Here is a 22,889-nt window from a genome sequence, read left to right as displayed (position 1 = left end):
ATATATATATATATATATATATTTGAGATGGAGTCTGGCTCTGTCACCCAGGCTGGAGTACAATGGTGTGATCTTGCCTCACTGGAACCTCTGCCTTTGGGTTCAAGTGATTCTCCTGCCTCAGCCTCTCAAGTAACGGGGATTACAGTTGTGCACCACCATGCCTGGCTAATTTTTGTGTTTTATTAGAGACAGGTTTTTGCTATGTTGGCCAGGCTGGTCTTGAACTCCTGACCTCAGGTGATCCACCAGCCTTGGCCTCCCAAAGTGTTGGGATTACAGGTGTGAGCCACTGTGCCTAGCCTATGGAATATTTTTATAACTAGATTTATGTTTGTGTTTTATTTTTTGTTTTATCAAGGTAAGAAAAATAAGAGTTCATACATACATGGTTTGACCTCCTTCCCCTTAAAATTAACTTTCAGAAAGAAAACCTTGACTATTATTACATTTTTTATAAATTTAGCTTTGGTTTTTATAAATGTTAAGAATGCTTAAAACAATAGCTTCTGAGTCCTGTAAAATTAATACAGTCCTATTTTAGATTTTACAAATACTATCTTGGCAAGACAAAAAAAAAAAATTCCATGAAATTAACTTGAAAAGTGGAATAGAACAGTTTTTAACAAATCTTGTTTTAAGCTGAAACCTCTGCTTCTGTAGCACTTGAAGGAAGTTTCAGTGGTAGCAGAGGGTCACATTGCTTTTGTGTGTGGGTTAGGAGGGCCAGTCATTGTCCTCCTGGTACTTTCCTGCTCTAATAGATGTGGAGCCTGTGTCCCTCATAATTCTCTAGGAGACTGTGATGCCATACTAGGCTAGACGACATGGGGAAGGCATGTTGGGAGGGGAAAAAGAAGACAGGATACAGAGAGAGAGTGAGAGAGAGCGAGAGAGAGAGTGAGAGAGAGCGAGAGAGAGCGAGAGAATGAGAGCTAGCTTCTAAATGTGCATGCTGTAGAAATAGGCCATGTCTGCTCTTTCTTCCTGGCATATTGGTGAGTAGCCAGGGTTGGGTTACTGTTATTGTTCACCTTCACCAAATATGTCAGTGAAACGTCAAGGTATGTAAGTGTAGTTCACTTTGGGAAGATTTGGTAGGAAATCTTTCTTTTACTTGAGCTCCATGGAATGATGATTCTACCTGTGAAACTAATTAGAATTTTCAGTTCTACTTTACATAATGAACAAGAATATTTTGTAGTCAGGTTGAAGTAAATTGAAAATGGAAAAGAAACACTATTATATCTACGTTTTGTGTTAATACCTTATTTGTTTGCTTGGTGTGTAATGAAGCTTCCTATAGATTAAAACGTATTATAGCTCATTGCATTTTAGTTTCTTTTGTACCAGAAAAACTCTTTTATCTGCTGCCATCAAAGTTTATTTCTAGGCTGGGCACGGTGGCTCATACCTGTAATCCCAGCAATTTGGGAGGCTGAGGTGGGCAGATTGCTTGAGCCCAGAAGTCCCAAACCAGCCTGGGCAACATGGCAAGACCCTGTATCTACAAAAAAAAAAAAAATACAAAGTTAGCCAGGTGTGGTGGCGTGTGCCTGTAGTCCTAACTACTTGGGAGACTGAAGAGGGAGACTCACCTGAGTCCAGGAAGTTGAGGTTGCAGTGAGCCATGATTGTGCTACTGCACTCCAGCCTGGGCAACAGAGTAAGATCCTGTCTTAAAAAAAAAAAAAGAAAAAAGTTTATTTCCATTAGAAGGTTTCAGATCCTTTAAAAATAGATGAATTTATTTCAGTTCAGTGATTTTTTTAAAAAATAAACTTTTATAAAATTATAGCATTTAGTAAAAGGAAAGAATGTGAAAAATTTTTTAATAAAATTAAAAAATGAGACATTGAAATATTTAAAGAACTCTTCTGAATTTAATCCATTTTTTGTAATACATACATTTGTGAAAATTTGCTCAACTTTTGAAAAATTACATTTCAAAAGAAGATATTTTGCAGTGTTACACGTGTCTATTGATATATCTCTTCCTGGTAGTGTCCTTAATATTTGTAATTGGGGAATATTTTATTTAGCTTATTAAAAACTTTGTAAACTGAATTTAAAAATCTCAACTCATTTCCTCATCTTCAGTTTTTCTACTGCTTACTTTTCTATTCACCCACCTCTGTTGCCCCTAGCAATTTTCCTAGAGGACATATCTGAAGAGTGTTTTGCAATCTTTGGCACGCTGAGTCTGCATTCTTCACATTTCTTCATCCTTAGGAAAGTGATGTAATTTTGTTACTGCTGTGAATTCTTTTTAAGACAGATTCAAGATGATTTGCCTGTCTTCAGTGGCAGTGCTGATGCTTTTATGCTGGGATGGGTGGCCTCAAGGATCTTGGCAGATATTTAGGAAATGGGCAGTGATAAAAAACCACCATTTTCTTCTTCCCTGGATCTCTGATTGGTATCCAGAGTGATGGTGGTGGAGTGCTTTCTCTGCCTTTCCTTAACCAGTGAGATGGTACAGGGATCTAGAATTTCTAGAGAGCTAGTAGAGGTCTTAGATATTTTTACATTGTCCCCAAAGGAAGAATCTCAGGACGTTTTTTTTTTTTTGAGACAGGGTCTCACTCTGTCACCCAGGCTGGAGTGCAGTGGCACAATCACTGTTCACTGCAGCTCTGACCTTCCTAGCTCAAGTGATCCTCCCACCTCAGCCTCCTGAATAACTGGGACTACAGGCGTATACCACCATGTCCAGCTAATTTTATTTTTTTGAGACAGGGTCTCGCTCTGTTGCCAAGCTGAAGTGCAGTGGCACGATCTCAGCTCATTGCACTCTCGGCCTCCTGGGTTCAAGCAATTCTTCTGCCTCAGCCTCCCAAGTAGCTGGGTTTACGGGCGCACCACCACGCCCAGCTAATTTTTGTATTTTTAGTAGAAATGGAGTTTCACCATGTTGGCCAGGATGCTCTGGATCTCTTGACCTCCTGATCTGCCCACCTTGGCCTCCCAAAGTGCTGGAATTACAGGCATGAGCCACCACATCTGGCCTTTTTTCTTTTTTTTTTCTTTTTTCTTTTTTAAAGTAGAGACAGGGTTTTGCTGTGTTTCCCAGGCTGGTCTCAAACTCCTAGGCTCGTGTGAATCCAGCGGCCTTGGCCTCCCAAAGTGCTAGGATTATAGTGTGCATGAGCCAATGCACTTAGCTAAAATTTTTAATGTTTCCTCTCACATAGCAGATAGTTTTTCTACAGAGAATTAAGTACAGTGAAATAAAAATTAAGGTCTTAAATGTATATTTTCCTATACATTATTAAAGGAACAAAATCTGAGAAAATAGAGCTCAACAGAAATAATAAATAATTATTAGAATTTTGTAGAAACAGATTTATGAAGGTTATTAGATTAATGTCCACTAATGGCCATTGTGAAATCTGACCTTTACTGTACTTGAGATCTGATACAAGTTTATTTGGGCCTCAGTCTTCCCTTTAGTAAAGTGAGTATCTTCATGTATTTCTGAGAATTCTTTAAGCTCCTGCATTCTGTAAAATAGTATGCATCAATGAATTTTATTATCAGAATTCTAAATTTATCTTCCTTTTTCCTTTGTAACATTTAAAATTTTGTAAGGAATACAGGCTGGACTCAAGTAGAATAATATGAAAATGCACTTAAGTTCTTACAGCAACCGACGTAATGGAATAAACTTTCTTCAGTTTTTAGCCTTGAAAAAATGTTCTTCAGTTAACATATTTCAGATTTATGAGGCATTCTAAGGCAGCCATGTAGACTGCAATCCTAGTGACTCAGTTTTTAACATTCTTTAGTCCACAGAATTACAGTAGTGCTAACTATTCCCATGTTACTTGTAGAAGATCTCTTGATTTGATTCTCTTGTAATGTTTCCTATATTGCCAAATTAGGTGTATATAATTGCTTACATTTATTATGCAAAGTGTTCGCCTATATGAGTCTATTAGAAACCCAAATATAAAATAGTAAGAAGGATATATATTTTATCTCAACTTATGAAAGTTGTTATGAAAACACTTGTTCATGATGGAGAATCCGAGTCCAGAAATAGAAGTTATGAGGGAGACAGTAGTTAAGAGCTTGGCCACTGATTATATAACATTCTCTTATTCTATTTTCTCATTATTAAATAGGGAAGTTATGCCAGGCATGGTGGCTTGTGCCTGTAATCCCAGCACTTTGGGAGGCCAAGGCGGGTAGATTGTTTTGAGCCTAGGAGTTTGAGACCAGCCTGGGCAACATGATGAAATCCTGCCTCTACAAAAACATACAGAATATTAGCCAGGCATGGTAGTATGTGCTGGTAGTCTTAGCTATTCAGGAGGCAGAGGTGGGAGGATTGCTTGAGCCCAGGAGTTCGAGGCTGCAGTCAGCTGTGATTGTACTACTGCACTCCAGCCTGAGTGACAGAGCAAGACCCTGTCTCAAGTAAATAAATAAGTAGGGATAGCAGTATTCATCTTTATAGGATTACTGTGAGAATTACACAAGTAATAATACGCTTACATTCAGCCCGACACCTGCTAAGCATGCAATAAATGTTAACTGCTATTATTGTGCTTATTACTGTTGCTGACTATGAGAAGCCTATAGGAGCAAACTCCAAGATGGGCTCAAACATATATGTGACACACTGCTTAATCTACTCTCATTTACTTCCATTAGGTAGAAGGGGATAGGAAGTGAGGAAAAAGTATTAATATGTCTTTGTATTTTTTTTAAGTGCCTGAAATGTTTTATGTTTTAATTTTTTTATGTTGGCTGAAATTCCACCAGGCCTATTTTCAAAATTTTTAATTAATGATGGATGTTCAACTAGAAAAAAAAATCACTACCCCATACCATACACAAAAGTCAGTTCCTGTTAAAATGTTCTAAATGTGAAAGATTAAAGAGGATAACATGAGAGATTCTATTTATGATCTGGAGGTAAGCGAAGAATTTGTAAACAGTACATAACACTAATCATAAAGAAAAAGATTAATAAGTTAAACTTCATTAGATTTAAGAACTTTTATCAAAATATACCACTAAGAGTGAGAAAAGACAAGTTACACAATAGGCAAAGATATTTGCAATATATTTAAATAATAGAGCATCTATATCCAGAATATATAGTATAATAAGCTTCTGCAAATTTATAAGCAAAAGGCAGGGAATGCAATAGAAAATTTGGCAAAATACCTGAACAGAAACGTCACAAAAGAGGATATCCAAATGGTAAGGAAAATAATAGAAAAGTTTAATAACATTAGTATAAGAAAACACACATTAAAACTACAATGGGTTGCTATTTTACACTGTGCAGATTGACCAAAATTACAATCTGACAATGGCAAGTGTTGTTCAAGAGGTGAAGGAATGGAAATTGCTAGCATCACAACTTTGGAAACTATTTGTCAGTAGCACTGCATTTGATGAAACACATACCCCATGACTGTTGGTTCCTCTCCTGGGTATAGTCCCTAACAAAAAAGTTTACATATGTGTGTTAAGAGATATGTACAAGAATGTTTAGGCCGGGTCTGGTGGCTCATGCCTGTAATCCCAGCACTTTGGGAAGCGGAGGCGGGTGGATCACTTGAGGTCAGGCGTTCGAGACCAGCCTGACTAACATGGTGAAACCCCATCTCTACTAAAAATACAAAAAATTTAGCTAGGCATGGTGCACACCTGTAGTCCCAGCTACTTGGGAGGCTAAGGCATGAGCAAAGATTGTTTATAGCAGCATTATTTGCAATTGCAAAAATACTGTAACAGTCTAAATACTCACCAATAGTCTTATGGATAAATATGTTGTGCTATTAAGATGACCTACAGTGAGAGAAATGGAAATTTCGATTTGAGGAAAGTGAGATAAAAGAGGAATTGGGTTGCAGAAAGAAGTGGATGTATATTTTTGAAGCATGTAACAGTTTGGATATTAAAACCAGATTATAGACCAATTTTGGCCCTATGTGAAAATGGGTAAACAAACCTTCTCTTTTTCTTTACTGTATATTACATAATTACTTTTTCAACTGTATAGGATAAATGATCTGTGATGGACCTGCTTGGGTATATATGTACTTTCTTTAAAAAAGTTTTGTTTCGGCCGGGCGCGGTGGCTCAAGCCTGTAATCCCAGCACTTTGGGAGGCCGAGGCGGGTGGATCACTAGGTCAAGAGATCGAGACCATCCTGGTCAACATGGTGAAACCCCGTCTCTACTAATACAAAAAATTAGCTGGGCATGGTGGCACGTGCCTGTAATCCCAGCTACTCAGGAGGCTGAGGCAGGAGAATTGCCTGAACCCGGGAGGCGGAGGTTGCGGTGAGCCGAGATCGCGCCATTGCACTCCAGTCTGGGTAACGAGCGAAACTCCATCTCAAAAAAAAAAAAAAAAAAGTTTTGTTTCTATGGAAAATTATATTAAAGCTATAGGCCACTCACTCAACCATGGCTTATAAGCTGGGTTGTAGTCTGTCAAAACACTATTAGAATTATTAAGAATTATTATTTTAACTTTTAAGTTTGGGGGTACATGTGAAGGTTTGTTACATAGGTAAACATGTGTCATGGGGGTTTGTTGTACAGATTATTTCATCACCCAGGTATTAAGCTCAGTACCAAGTAGTTATCTTTTCTGCTTCACTCCTTTCTCCCCCACTCCTCCCTCAGGTAGACCCTAGTGTCTGTTGTTTCCATCTTTGTGTTCATAATAAGCTCTTATCATTTAGCCCCCACTTATAATTGAGAACATATGGTATTTGGATTTCTGTTCCTGTGTTAGTTTGCTGAGGATAATACCCTCCAGTTCCATCCATGTTCCTGCAAAAGACATGATCTCATTCTTTTTTATGGCTGCATGTTAGAATTATTTTTATCTTTATTTTGTATATAGCATTCCTTAGACATAGGACTTTGTTTTCTTCATGTGATTTGCATTTCTGTGGACCTTCTTTGAATTTTGGATTCATGAGCACACACTGGAAGACATTACAGTCCATTTAGGAATTCCTTTTTTGGAACATTTTACCTCTGTCACCTGTGATAGTTTAACCACAAATGGAAGTCTGTTCTCAAAAAGGAAATTAGGCTTATATATTAACTATTATTTATTAGTCATTTACCTCATTTAAATTATTAGATTTGAAGACTTACTATAATCTTTTTTTCTTCTTTTTTTTTTCTTCATGACTTACTATAATCTTTAACAGAACTTAACTCCCCTCTTACTGAGAGAAAAATATTGTTTAGCATTCAGGAATATATATATTCAATTAAAAAAAAATATATATATATATATGTATGTATTTGTTTTTTTCTTTCATCTCCTCCTATACTGTCATGGCTTTAGGTTTTAACCTTACTTTGTAAGGCCAGGAATATTGAATTCAAATCCCAGACTACTGAAGTCATAGACATGATTTGCAGACAGAAAAATTTTGTTTTGTTTTCCCTAGCCTTATTTTGCCATTCCAGTCATACATTTTTGTTTTTATAGAATCTAGCCTTTTTTCCCTTTTCCAGTGCTCAGTATAAAAACTTTAGCTACTTCTCCCTTTTATTCTATCCATTAATAGTGTGTCATTTAAAAGAGGCAGCTCTCTCTATTGAGTTAGCAGTGTGGTTTGGGAAGGTTGTTTGACTTGTTAACTGACATAATCTTGCCTTATTTAATGCACGATCACTGCTCACTGCAACCTCAACCTCCCAGGCTCGAGTGATCTTTCCACTTCAGCCTCTCGAGTAGCTGGTACCACAGGCATGTACCAACACGCCTTGCTAATTTTTGTATTTTTGTAGAGATGGGGTTTTGCCGTGTTGCCCAGGCTAGTCTTGAACTCTTGGGCTCAAGTGCTTTGTCTCCCTTAGCCTCCCAAAGTGCTGGGATTACTGATGTGAGCCACCTCACTAGACCTAATTCTCACTTACAAAATGAGATACCTATAACAAAAAAATGAAGAGACAGTCTCTTTAAATGAGGTCTTAACTTATTTCCTATCATACACATATGTTTAGGGAGTAGGTTAAAAATCATTTAAGATTCTCAATTCTTGTTTTGAAAAACACTTAATTAACCTTGTTAAATATCAAACTTTATGATCATAATCATAACCTTAAGGGAAAGAGCGTCTTTTTTTTTGGCCTATTTGCTCATGGCAGGCAATCTTCTTAGTGCTGAGTGTTTTCCTTCAGCCTAAATGCTAAAAGTTCAGGACACAGTCATTAATAGGGATGACAGTGATAGCATTTCATTTATGAATATTCATGAAGTAAAATCCATAGCATTAATTACATTAATTTATATACCTGAATACAAGCGAGCCTTAAGTGATAACCCTAAAAAAATCTTGCTAACCATATATTGTATGTTTTCTTTTAAATGTTATTTAATAAGGGTGAAGGTGACATTTCTGTCAAAAGGCATTTGGGTATTTATAGTTAGAAATGTTTTTAGCAAAGAATTAAAGCACAGTATAATCCTTCAGTTTTTATAGGATTTTGTAGGGCTTATAAACATTCTTTAAAGGAAGAAAGTATAAAGAAAAATATATGTGATTGAAGAGGAGAAACTTTATATGAATAAGGGAATTAGTGGTTACTTGATGTTTATTTAAGATCATAGCCTTTTTATTCTATGAGTTTTAATTCAGCATATTCTTTTGAAAGGATACATGAATGAAAATAATTCATAATCTATGAGAATTAGGTTTATTTTCATCCAGTTTTGTGATTGAGAAACTCCAAGTGGGGGAAATAATGTTCTGTATACTTTTTTTTTTTTTTTTTGCATTTTTTTTTTTTGAGAGAGAGAGAATAGGAAGGAGGAAAAAGGAAGAGAAAGAGAGAGAGAGAATGGGGAGGAGGGAGAAGGAAAAGAAAGAGGGAGAGAGAATGGGAGTATTGCTTTCTTGCCCAGGCTAGAATGCAATTTAGTAATGGGTATTGAAAACCTCTTTTATACTGATAATTATACTTAATGATGTAGTCAGGAAGGAATAAGGGAAGAAGATAACAAACAAACAGCCAACCAATATTTAATTTAAACCTATGAAATGCTATGCGATTACTGAGGAGTGATTTACTTCCAATTATATAGTCACCTTTGGGATAGGTGTGAGGTGGTAATGTATGTTTTGTGTATTTGAAGTGGAGAGTTCTATAAATGTTTATTAAGTTTACTTGTTCCGGGTCTGAGTTCAAGTTCTGAATATCCTTGTTAATTTTCTATCTCGTTGATCTATAGAATCGTTAGCTCTTCTTGTTACATTGATCCTTTTGCCATTATGTAATGTCATTCCTCGCCTCTTTTGATCTTTGTTGCTTTAAAGTCTACTTTATCAGAGGCGAGAATTGCATCTCCTGCTTTTTGTTTATTAGTTTATTTTTACTCTCTGTTTGATTGGTAAATCTTCCTCCTTCTCTCTGAGTCTTTGTGTATTGTTGCATGTAAGATGGGCCCGGATGCAGCATACCGATGGGTTTTGGCTTTTTATCCAATTAAAATATATATAGGTTTAATACCGGTGTTTGATGCTAGCTGGCTGTTTTGCCCATTAGTTGATGTAAATTTTTTATTGTGTTAAAGTTCTTTGCTTTTTGATATATTTTTGGAAAGGCTGATATTGGTTGTTCCTTTATATGTATAGTGCTTCTTTTAGAAGCTCTTGTAAAGCAGGCCTGGTGGTGGTGAACTCTCTAAGTACTTGTTTGTTTGCAAAAGATTTAATTTTTCCTTCGCTCATAAAGTTTAGTTTGGCTGGATAGGAAATTCTGGGTTGAAAGTTCTTTTCTTTAAGGATGTTAAATATTGGTCCCCACTCTTTTCTGGCTTGTAGGGTTTCTGCTGAGAGATCTGCTGTAAGTCTGATAGGTTTCCCTTTATGGGTAACCTGACCTTTCTCTCTGGCTGCCCTTAGTATTTTCTCCTTCATTTCAACCCTAATAAATCTGGCGATTATGTGCCTTGGGGTTGGTCTTCTTGAAGAATATCTTTGTGGTGTTCTCTGTATTACCTGGAGTTGAATATTACCCTGCCTTGCCAGCTTGGGAAAATTTTCCTGAATGATATCCTGAAGAGTATTTTCCAACTTGGATTCATTCTCTTCATCACATTCAGGTACACCTATCAAACGTAAATTAGGTCTTTTCACATAGTCCCATATTTCCTGGAGACTTTGCTCATTCCTTTTCATCCTTTTTTCTGCATTCTTGTCTTCTCGTTTCATTTCACTGAGCTGGTCCTCGACTTCTGATATCCTTCCTTCTGCTTGATCAATTCGACTGTTTAAACTTGTGCATGCTTCGCGAAGTTCTCGTGTTGTGTTTTTCAGCTCCATCAATTCACTTATATTCTTCTCTAAATTGTCCATTCTCATTAACATTTCGTCAAACCTTTTTTCAAGGTTCTTAGTTTCTTTGCATTGGGTTAGAACAAGTTCTTTTAATTCACAGAAGTTTCTTATCACCCACGTTTTGAAACCTGCTTCTGTTATTGGAACACACGTGTAATCTATTAAGCCTTGTTCCGTTACTGATGAGGAATTGCAATCCCCTGTAGAGGGAGAGGCATTCTGATTTTGAGTATTCTCTACCTTTTTACGCTGGTTTCTTCCCTTCATTATATATTTGTCCGTCTGTCGTCTTTATAATTACCGACTTTCTAACTGGGTCTCTGACGTCCAACTTGTTGATTCCCTGCGCCGAGATCTGAGCAATCCACTGAGCCGGCCAAAACAGTGGTGTTAAGATTGATGGTGCTTTTCTGCCCGGGAATCTCCGGACTCTGCACCAAAAACTGGCGTGCTAAGGCACCAGCAAAACCACCACGCCGGCCACAAGAGTCGCCCTGGCGACCCGTGGGGCTCCTCCACTGGGAATCTCCTGGTCCATGAGCAACAAATATTCGTCTGAAAGTGTGGCGTCCTCTCGTTCTTTGCGCTTTCACTGGGAGGTACGTGCCCGAGCTGCTAATCATCAGCCATCTTGGATCTCTCTCACTTTTTTTTTTTTTTTTTTTTTGAGGCAGAGTCTTGCTCTGTCGCCCTGGCTGGAGTGCAGTTGTGTGATCTCATCTCACAGCAACCTCCACCTTCTGGTTCAAGAGATGGTCCCACCTCAGCCTCCCAAGTAGCTGGGATTATAGGTGCCTGCAATTATACCCGACTAATTTTTGTATTTTTAGTAGAGAGAGGGTTTCACCATGTTGGCCAGGCTGGTCTTGAACTCCTGACCTCAAGGGTTCTGCCCGCCTTGGCCTCCCAAAATCCTGAGATTACAGGCATGAGCCACTGCACCCGCCCTATGTATTTTTAAATAAGTTAAAAACTTATGCCAATAAGTTTTTAGTAGGTAGCATAATAGCTATATTGATTTTAAAAGGTAAGCTAAAATGGCTGTCTTTATTTGGACTGCTATTATAAATTACCATCGATGGTTTAGATAACAAACATTTATTTCCCATAGTTCTAGAGGTTAGAAAGTACAAGATTAAGGAGTTGGCTGATTCAGTTACTGGTGAGAGCCCTCTTCCTAGTCTGTAGACAGGAGGCTTCTTGTTGTATCCTTGTTATATGAGGGAGAGAAAAAGAGAGTTATCTTTCTTGTGTCTTATAATGGCACTAATCCTATCATGAGGACTCCATTTTTATGACCTAATTACCACTCAAAGGTGCCATCCCCACATACTATCACATTGGCCGGTAGGGTTTCAACACATGAATTTTGGGGAGTCACAAGCATTGAATCTGTAGCAATGTCATAACTTGAATTCCTTCAAAGTGTATGAGATTAAGTATCATCATTGCCTTGAAGAGACAGATTGTGTTTGTTTTCAACTGTTGTCTTTGAAACAAAGTATCAGAATTAACTGGTTAATCATTTTAGAAACTAATTTAAGCATATTCAGTTAATTATACTTGAAGCATATTCAGTGTAGCCCTCCATCTGCTTGAGTTCCATGTCCTTGGATTCAACCAACTGTGGATGGAAAATATTTTGGGAAAAAACAAACAATAAAAAATACAAAATTTAAGAATACAGTATAACAACTATTTACATCTTACTTACCTTATATTAGGTATTACAAGTAACCTAGAGATGATTTTTTTTTTTTTTTTGAGACAGAGTCTTGCTTCGTCAAGTCTTGCTTGCGCCAGGCTGGAGTGCAGTGGTGCAATCTTGGCTCGCTGCAACCTCCGCCTCCCGGGTTCAAGCAGTTCTCCTGCCTCAGCCTCCCGAGTAGCTGGGACTACAGGCGCGCGCCACCACGCCCAGCTAATTTTTGTATTTTTAGTAGAGACAGGGTTTTACCATGTTGGCCAGGATGATCTCGATCTCTTGACCTCATGATCCGCCTGCCTCGGCCTCTCAAAGTGGTGGGATTACAGACGTGAGCCACTGCACCCGGCCGACCTAGAGATCAATTAAAGTATACAAGAGAATATGCATAGGATGTATGCAAATATTACACCATTTTATATCAGGGACATGAGTGTCCATGGATTTTGGTATTTGAAAGTAATATCAGGAATATTTTTGTGCCAAGTGAGGTGGCTCATGCCTGTAATCCCAGCACTTTGGGAGGCTGAAGTGGGAGGATCGTTTGAACTCAAGAGTTTGAGACCAGGCTGGACAACATAGGGAGACCCCCATCTCTACAAAAAATTTAAAAATTAGCTGGGTATGGTGGCATGCACCTGTAGTCCTAGCTACTTGAAGGCTGAGGTGGTAAGATCGCTTGAGCCTGAGAGTTTGAGGCTGCGGTGAGCCATGTTTGTGCCACTGCACTCCAACCTGGGTATCATAGCGAAACCTTGTCACCAAAAAAAAGAATATACAATTATTTAAAATATTTATCTCGTTTATAATTTCTATTTTTGTGTATACTTTAAAATACATCTTGTATGTAATTTTATAATGTATATTATTTAGATTTATGTATATATAATTAAGACATTGGCAAGTATGTGAACTTTCTCCTTTCTAGTTCTTACAGGTTTTATTAGAGCTATGACATATTAGAACTATGACAGTAGTCATTAGAGATAGTAGATTATGATCAATATTCTCTGATTTGGGAATCAAATTAATTTTTATATACTTTAAAAAGCTTTTTAAATTTCGTTAGTTAAAAAAGGAAAAAAATTTCATAACTGAAATGCTTGTTTACCTGAAAGATTCACTTCTGTAAACTAATAGTGTATTCCCCAATAGTAGCAGATAAATTAGGCCTTAATAGGCTTGTAAAAATTGGAGTAAGGCGAAGCTACTGTATATTTGGCCAAATATGGTTTTTAAATACTGATGCCAGAGTTACCTGTTTTTAAATACATTGCTTCCATTTTTGGCTGCATAAATATCCTGTTTTCTAATTCTAGAGAACATATTACTGTATTAACAATATCACTTTTAGGTGTTTTTTTTTCCTTGTCTTAAAATAGTCAGATTGTAGCTTTTTCACTTGCTGTGTGCTCTTGCAAGATTTCTTTTACCTGTTTTCTTCTTCTCTGCAGCATTCTCCTGGGTTAGGCAGGCCTATCTGGCTCCAGATTGCCGAGTCTGCTTACAGATTCACTCTAGGCTCAGTTGCTGGAGGTGAGTGACATGTCTACGTCCTGTTTCAGGCTTGTGTTAATGTAATATTATCTCACTAGACTGAGGCAGATCAGCAAAGGTGCAGTTCATTGTTCCCATGGGTCATGACTTCGGGGCTTTCTGAAGTGTTCTTTATTTTTACCTGTGATCAGAGGACTTGTCATAGCAGTGGCTGTCTGTGGACCATCTGGCTCCAGTCTGTCTTCAGGACAAAACCTCTGTAATGATGTGAAAGTCTGGGATGCAGTGCTGTACTCACCTTAATTATACTGGCTAAGGCCAGTATGAAAAGTTGGAAAATGAGCCTGTGTTTATGGTGCAGGTTAAGAAGTTGAGATTTGCTATTTAGCAAACTAATGCAGGAACAGAAAACTAAATACTGCATCTTCTCACTTATAAGTGGGAACTAAATAGGAACTTATGAACACAAAGAAGGAAACAACAGACACTGGGGTCTACTTGAGGGGGGATGGTGGCAGGAGGGAGAGAGCAGAAAAAATAATTATTGGGTACTGGGATTAATACCTGGGTGATGAAATATGTACAACAAACCCCCATGACGTGTGTACTTATGTAACAAACCTTCATATGTACTCCACCTAAAATAAAAGTTAAAAAAAGAAAGAAAGAAATTGAGATTTGGGATATGAATCCCAGAACCTCATGAAATAAAACAACCTCTCAAAGTGATTCACTTTTGCTTTTCTGCTTATATGTTTTCCTTTCCCTTTTCACTGGTTTAACAATATCTGGACTTGATTATTTGCAAAAATGAACCTTTCTTCCCTCCCTGTTCACAGCCAAAATTTGAGAAACTATTTTGCTTAAATATTCTACATAGAAAATGTGTAGAATCTGAAGTTGCTTTGTTGAGAAGAAACTAGCAGGTGTGATTAAAATGCTTACGATTTTTGAGATAAGCCTGAACTCCAGAGACTCTTTGTTTTTTCTTTTTACTCTCAGTTTTAGAAGTTGCAAACCAGGTTTTAGCTTTCAACAGTCAAAATGTGTAATACTCTCATTCATGTAAATACACTTTTCAGTCTCTGAGAAATTCTAAAGCATAGCTGTATTTTCTTTTAAACCAAATTCTATACGTAGGGATAGGATAATGTTGAAGTGATTCTCCAATGTTATGGTTGTAACTGATTAATTTACCAAGATGCTTTATTAAACTAAATTTTAAAATTATACCCACTTAGTGTACAGATACAGTCATTTTAAGAAGTAACTGGCATAATATTTAGGCATTTAATGGAAAATGTAAATAAATGTTATACATAATAGTTGAATGTTATTATTATAGAAAACCGAGTGTTGATTATCTAATTTGGGAAGTGACTCAATAATCCACTCTGTAATTTATGAACCTAAGATATCAAAGAGCATTCTTGACAGTTGTTTTCTGAAGCAGCTGTATTTATGGATTTCAGTGGTTACTAGCCTGCTATCCCTAAACTGTGTGTGAGGGAAAGAAAAATGATAATATAAAGTCTCTTTTGTGAGAATACATATTATAAAATCTCTTTTGTGAGAATACATACTGTGTTTTATTTTCTCATCCTTTAAGATGAGATTTGTCATTCTTAGAGACTCTCCATTTAATTATGTTCTTTTTTAAGTCTAAAAATTGTTCTGTTTGTAGCTGTGGGAGCCACTGCAGTGTATCCTATAGATTTGGTGAAGACCCGAATGCAAAACCAGCGTGGCACTGGCTCTGTTGTTGGGGAGCTGATGTACAAAAACAGCTTTGACTGTTTTAAGAAAGTCTTGCGTTATGAGGGCTTCTTCGGACTCTACCGGGGTGAGTAAGCAAATCCCAGCTGCTGAAGTTAGTGATTTGATCTAACCAGCAGCAGATTTTAACTCACTATGGAAACCAATATGTAGTATGCCTAGCCAGACTAGGGCTGTTTCTCTCTTTTTATTTTCTCTTTGCTCATTTCCCTTTTTACATTCTTTCTGGTGATTAGCAGTATTAATCTGCAAACAAGTTCTTCTTTTTTTTTTTTTTCTTTTGAGAGGAAGTTTCGCTCTTGTTGCCCAGGCTGCAGTGCAATGGCGTGATCTTGGCTCACCGCAACCTCTGCCTCCCGGGTTCAAGCGATTCTCCTGCCTCAGCCTCCCGAGTAGCTGGGATTACAGGCATGCACCACCACGCCCAGCTAATTTTGTATTTTTAGTAGAGATGGAATTTCTCCACGTTGGTCAGGTTGGTCTCAAACTTCTGACCTCAGGTGATCCCCCTGCCTTGGCCTCCCAAAGTGCTGAGATTACAGGTGTGAGTCACCGCGCCTGGCCCAAGGTCTTCATTTCTTCTTCTTGCTATTTATATTTCTTGGTATCCAAATTCTGTGTTTGTCCCAACATGGGTATATGTCACCATGCTCCTACAAACCAAGACACGTATCTGCAGGTGGAATACAAGGATGTTAGCTAAGAAATATAGAGCTGCTTTTCTCAAAGAATTAAAGAAGAGAAATACATCTCTTTTCTGTGGAAAAGAAGCCAGGCTACCACTCAAAGATGGGTTTACCTTCTATATACTTGTTTCAACTAAAATAAATATCAAATGTTTTTGTCTCTTTCAGGGATCATTTATAAAATTTTTCAAATGAGTCATCTGAAGGTTTTTTAAATTTTTTTAAATAGGAATACCCTTTGGTTCCAAGTCTAAATCTCGCTCGTTTTCCCCATTTAGCTCAGAGGTACACAGTCAAAACAGAGAGATTTTCTTCTGCAGGGAATGTTAGCAGCCACTCTAGACTGAGCATGGTGCAGTTGGCATCAGAGGCAACAGTCTCATGGAGAATTCTCCCCAGCCCCGTTGGCTTTGTAGGAACTTGTCTCTTTTGAGAGAGAATGACTTTCATGTATGTATTTTCACATTAGAATTCAGGGTTTATTTGGGAGGGAGATTAATTTTTTAATCTCTTTGGGCGCCACTTGGGATTCTTTGAAAATACTCTCTACATGCTCAAGTCCAGGGCATTTGTGTAATTTACTGTACTTGTTTGTTTGCACACACAAGCTCATTAATCCCTAGCTTATTCTGAGCTCTGTTTAACTATTTGGCTTAGAACCTCTTCCTAAGAAAGACTGGGCCCGAACAAAGCTTTAGGCTCATGGACGGGAGAAAAAACACCTCTGGTTAGCATTATATACAGGTATTCAAGTAAAAAGTATAATGTTGGTACACTCGTAATTGAAGGAGAGGGTCACAAGGATGTTCATTTTTAGCATTGTATATAGAATAAGAAGAGAGAGTCATTCTGAAATCAAACCAGGCTCAAGTACCCTGCTCTTAAGAATGAATGTGATGATTTTTCCTCAAATATTCAGAACTGTAGCATCATCTCAGAATTCCACCTGTACAGCATGCACCCTGTGGAAAGGGGTATACATTATCCAGAATGCAGATCTGCCTACATGAATGCTTGTTCTAACTGATTAAGCCCTGCATATCCAGATTTTATTTAATGGAGAATCAAGGTTGAGTGGCATTAAGATTGTTTTTTTCCTTGATATCTTCAATATTTCTTTGTCGAATAATGACCTTTCTCCTCCTTGATATGCTTTTAAATTGCAAAGAAAATGTCCCCTGTTAAAAGGAACCTAGATATTTACTGCATAGTTTAGCCTTCTCAATGAATAGGTCTTACAGAAGATTTCATTTGAGAGAGATGTCATGTTAATTAAATGGATGCAATATAGCAAGTGGGGGAGGGGATTGTTGGTTTTATTCAGGATGTAAGCTCATAAAAGCAGTTCTTTAAATGAGAGACTTTTGTATTAGGGAGAAGATTGTAGGAGTCCTGTATGTGAGCACTATGATTATTGAGATTGTCATATATTGCTTGGAACCGGTCCATTATTCTGTCAGATGATTGACAAAATTGTTGACAGATTAGCTACATTTCTTTGCAGGCAACAATGATAAAATGACACAAATCAGTACTTTATTAAATTCCATGAGCTTTATTGAGGCAAGTTGTAAAACAAATATGCATGCTGACATGGTTGTATGGGAGTTAGATTAAAAGTAATAGAGCCTGATAATCATGAGGGTTAGAAAGTTAAGACTGCCATCTGCTGATTTATTCTTTTAAATCAGTCTTCTACCCATGAAAGGTGTGTGTGGATTTGTGTATGTCACTGATAATTCAGTCTGACTGACAGTAGCCTTATGTATGATTACTTGCTGGCTCTCAACTCATGGAAAATCACTCAGCGGTGTCCTCAAAGCAGGCTTAAGATCAGCAGTCAGCAAGCAGGCAAACACACATATACCTCCCCTTTGGCTGGATGATTTAAAGGATATAAAATGTTTATCGTTAGCATCTTTAAAAAATGTATGCAAAAAAGTATGCTAACAATTTGGATAAGCTGTGAGCTTCAGAAAGCCAAGCCCAATAGATGTTGTATTGTTTATTTTTTTCTTTTCTAGTATACAGCCATCCTGGGAAATTTAACTTTCTAAGGATTATGAATTCCTTTGTTTTGAGGGGATTCTTTTAAAATGTCTTAAGCTTGACGTATATTAGTAAATAATAATACAACAGGCGTATGTTTTTGCTTATAGGAGATATTCATTAAACAATACTTAAAACTGCATTTTTCTTTGCAGTTTTGGCTTCTTTTTAAATGAGTGAATATTTAATGCTGTGTTTCTCTGAAGAGAAGATTATGGGAGTTAGTATTCTATAATAACCAAGCCACTGTATGCCAGTATGTCGGTAGCATAGTTTGTGGCAAAATCTGGGTGGCAAAATCTGGGTATACATAACAGCATGCTTTTCAGAGCTTTTGCAAGTATACAGTGTCTGTGTATGTTTATATGTTGTTGGTTGTAACAAGGGAGGGAATTTGGTTACATTGTTATTGGCAATGTTCCCAGAATAGAGAAGACCCATGGCTCCATTTCTTCCTTATGTATTTTTTGGGAGGTGTTGGTTAACTAGGCTTTAAAGGAAGCGTGCTTAAGAAAGGATTTATAACCTCAAGAAAACGTGACATTATACTGCATTTGTAAATAATTATTAAATATATACAGAGTTTTTAGGATAATCTTTTTCCCATTTTAGTGAAAACTCTAAAATGTTTGATGGGTAAATAATATGGGGGAAACACGTAGTTGTTGGGCTTGTGTATTCATGTCTGGTACATCTATATTGCTGATGATTCTGTCCCTTTACCTAGGTCTGATACCACAACTTATAGGGGTTGCTCCAGAAAAGGCCATTAAACTGACTGTAAGTTTGTTTTTAACTGAATTTGTGTCATTTGTTTAGATTACCATTAAGCCAGAAAACTAAAATCAAGGCTGGGTGTGGTAGCGAATGCCTATAATCCTAGGATTTTTGGTGGTAGGAGGATCACTTGAGGCTAGGAGTTCCAGACCAGTATAAGCACAGTAAGAACTCAGCTCTACCAAAAAAAAAAAAAAAAAAAAATTAGCCAAGTGCGATGCATGCCAGGAGGCTAATGCGGGAGGATTGCTTGAGTTCAGGAATTTGAGGCTGTAGTGAGCTATGATCATACCACTGCACTCCAGCCTGAGCAACAGAGTTAGACCCTGTCTCAAAAACAAAACTAAAATTGATGCTGCCGAGACTGGCACGCTATCACGGAATTTATAAAACTTTAATTTTACATATAAGCATTTGATAATTTTTAATATTATAAGACAAGTATTTTGCTGACTTGGAAAAGTAACAGTGTGCCAGTAGAGAAATGGTTAGGAATTTTGGTTAACTGATGTTGTCTTTCTAATTAGGTTAATGATTTTGTTCGGGACAAATTTACCAGAAGAGATGGCTCTGTTCCACTTCCAGCAGAAATCCTTGCAGGAGGCTGTGTAAGTATTAATCTTAGGCGCTTCTTGTGACAAATATATTCCTTTAACCTTTTTGCACAGATATGATAGATCTTTGAGTAGCATTTCCCTTGAACTCAAGGGATTCTAAGCAGGTTTTCTCAATGATCATATGGAATAATTTTTGAATTTTATTGTATAAGCTAACTGGTTTTGAGTATAGAAAAGAGGTAGTATTATAATCAGTTCTATCTCTTTGATGCTCCTAAAGCATTACTTTCCAGACTTTTTAATGTCCTAATTCCTATTCCTTTTAAGAAATAGAGTACAGAAAATATAGTCGTGAGAGTAGAATTACCACTCATATATATTAACTGGAACTTTAAAGCAAGTGTAAGATGGCTGATTAATTGGGCCCTTTTATTTTAGGTATAAGACTAAGTAAGCCATTGTTTAATTATAATTTTTCTTCTTTAGAGGACAGAGGGTATGGCAAACAATAGTGATGGAAACTACATTTTAGGTATTGACAAAAATTCTGAACCCAGAGACTCAGATTATATTTACTTAGAGCACAAAGGTTTCTGTCTTTAAAGTATACACATGGCATTGGATTTGGATCAGTACATAATCTGTTTTCAGCTTGACTAATTTCATTGGTGGTATTTGTTTCATATTTGATAATACACAGTTTAAGACTTGTTTAGTCATTTTGTTCTTGGAAACATTAATAACTTCTAGTTGAATTGACTGACAGTCTTGGCTAAAGCTTCCTCAGTTGCTTATGAAACCTGAGGTGATGAGGTCAGTGACCTTGGCAGCTTTTAATTCAGAGACACTGCCTCAGGGGTCAGAGAGAGAGAGAGAGAGGTTGCTCCAGGTTCTCCTTGATATGTGTCATTGTGGCACATACCTGAGTCCTCACCTTTCTGCAGAGTTCTTTGGAAGAGGTGGATTGCTGTGTGGTTATGTGTGCCTGTATGCATGCCCCAGCACATTCTCAGGAAGGAAATCTCTTTGGCTACATTTCTTTTTTAATGAAGGGTAAACAGTGGACATAGAATACAGCTTTTGCTTAGGTGGATCAACAAAAATTAAGTTTCTCTTTTTCCTTTGCTCCAATTAGATCCCGTAATTGGTTCTTGTCTAGAGAGAGAAGCTTTGCCAATCATAAATATTCTTTTTCTTGGTGGTTTTAAGTTCCCATTAGGTTAAGAAGCTTTCTAACTCATTTTTATCACAGCACATGCATACCTTTGCCAGAAATCTTCTAAGTCATGCTCTTTCTGTACCATGTAGCTAATTATTTGTTTCCATTTGCAGTATCCAGGTTTTTGACCATGAAGCTGACCTGTTCCCATGTCTGACATGTGACCTAAGTGGTTTAACCACATGTCAGACATGGGAACAGGTGGTTAAACCAAAATAAGATATTTAGTTCCTTTGTTCTTCCTAGCTACAGACCCTCTTTATAGGTTTGAACTTTAGGAATTTCTTTTGAAGTCTGGGGTGCCTTGAGGGTTGTGCTGACACTCTAAATCTTTCTTAATCATGACTCATTTCTGGAGGCTTTGATGGATTGTCTAGTGAGAAATTGACAGCATGAAAAATAGTCAGGCTGGACTCTAGGCAGAGTGATAAGGTTGTCTGCAATTTTTCATCTCAAACGTTTTCTGCTTCCCACTTTGTTCTAAATCTCTTCTTTCAGGGGAGAAAAAAAAAGAGGAATTATTGAGTTTCTACTGACAAATTCAGTTATACTATGGTGTAAGTGATTGTTAAAGTACAATTTGCTGTTTCTTCCCAAAGTCTATAAATTTCAACAGAGAATGAAGTCTTAAAAAGGATGAGTCTCTCTTTATAGAATATCAGGCTCTGTGGGACATAGGTTATACCATTTCCTAAATGATACCCAGCAAACAGCCACCAGATTAACACTGTGAAGAGTGGCTGCCTATGAGCCTGACCCTGAGTCCTCACCATCCTGAGTAGTGGTGGTGATACGATGTACAGTGTCCTTGTGGGGTTTTGGCTGAGTGCTGTCAGTGCCACTAGTGAGAAGAATGTTCTTCCAAAAATTACCCAATTTTAAAGATGCACCTAATGCATTAACCTAATGCAGGTTAATTAGGAAGAAATGGCTCAAACTGAGTTCTAGGCCTTTTTCCCAGAGGAAGGATTAGCTAGGACCTAAGTCTCAAGTTCTCTGTAGATGAGAGGGAAATTTTATTGCCATGGAAATGACAATATTCCCCTTTAGGAGAAATGGTATCTGTTGACTAGATCATGAAGTGACTGGGAAGTGAAAATCTCTAGTCCTTGGGCATTATATATTTTGTCGTTATGGTATGTTTTGTTTTATGATCTGTTTTTAAAGGCATGCGATTTTTGTTTTTGTTTGTTTTTTGTTTGTTATTGTTCTTTTTTAAGACAGGATCTCATTCTTTTGCCCAGGCTGAGTGGCACGTTCTCAGCTCACTGCAGCGTTGACCTCCTGGGCTCAAGGGCTCCTCCCATCTTTCAGCCTCCCCAGTAGCTGGGACCACAGGTGCATGCCACCATACTCTGCTAATTTTTGTATTTTTTGTAGAGCTGGTGTTCCACCATGTTGCCCAGGCTGGTCTTGAACTCCTGGGCTCAAGCAACCCTCCTGCCTTGGCCTCCTAAAGTTTTGGGATTACAGGTATGAGCCACCGGACTGGCCAAGGCCTGTGATTTTTGATACATGCAAAAGAATACAAACAATATAAGTATCGAATAATAATAAACTAAGCATTCATACTTCTAGCACCCAACTTAACTAAAACGTTACTACTATTATTGACACTGATTATTGCTTTTGATATAGCTCTAATCTGCTAGATTGCTAATGAGCAGTAGATACTTTTCTTACTGGGCTGAACATTTTATAGGGATTATCTCATTATTATTCCCAACTAGAGTTGAAAAAGCTAAAACCTCAGTGAACTCCAACACTTAGTAAATGTCAAAATTGTGGTTCAAACCACTTCTATCTCCAAGTCCATATTCTTTCACACTTGATACAGTTTTCATTTATTCATTCTTTCATGTATTCATTTATTTATTGAATACCTGCTATGTTTCATGCAAGTTTTAAAAATAACAGCTTTAGGCAGGGTGTGGTGCTTACGCTTGTAACCCCAGTACTTTGGGAGGTCGAGGCGGGTAGATGACCTGAGGTCAGGAGTTTGAGACCAGCGTGGCCAATACAGTGAAACCCCGCCTCTACTTCAAATACAGAAAAATTAGCTGGTCATAGTGGTGCATGCCTGTAGTCTCAGCTACTCGGGAGGCTCAGGTAGGAGAATTGCCTGAACCCAGGAGACAGAGGTTGCACTGAGCTGAGATCGTGCCACTGCATTCCAGCCTGGGCAACAGAGTGAGAGTCTGTCTCAAATAAAAAACAAAAAACAGAAAAAAATACCAGCTTTATTGAGATACACTTAACACACCATGCAATTCCCCCATTTAGTACGTA

At 37.6% G+C, this 22,889-nt stretch overlaps 1 protein-coding gene across 4 annotated transcripts in view; it reads left to right on the top strand.

Annotated features, from left to right (window-relative positions):
- SLC25A12 (solute carrier family 25 member 12) overlaps window positions 1-22,889 on the top strand; it is a 220,230-nt gene that overhangs the window by 176,301 nt on the left and 21,040 nt on the right. For all 4 annotated transcript variants that reach the window (XM_064373393.1, XM_021668984.2, XM_064373394.1 and 1 more), the window contains 4 exons: window positions 13,494-13,575; window positions 15,221-15,379; window positions 18,775-18,827; window positions 19,352-19,432. In XM_064373393.1, the coding sequence (XP_064229463.1) occupies window positions 13,494-13,575; window positions 15,221-15,379; window positions 18,775-18,827; window positions 19,352-19,432 (375 nt within the window). The remainder of the gene's footprint in view (window positions 1-13,493; window positions 13,576-15,220; window positions 15,380-18,774; window positions 18,828-19,351; window positions 19,433-22,889) is intronic.

Source organism: Aotus nancymaae, unplaced genomic scaffold (assembly GCF_030222135.1).
Source record: "Aotus nancymaae isolate 86718 unplaced genomic scaffold, 86718_ANA_hifiasm-v0.15.2.pri h1tg000008l, whole genome shotgun sequence".
Taxonomy (NCBI): domain Eukaryota; kingdom Metazoa; phylum Chordata; class Mammalia; order Primates; family Aotidae; genus Aotus; species Aotus nancymaae.
Note: the sequence above shows the minus strand (reverse complement) of the source record. Positions and strands in the feature narration are given on the sequence as shown.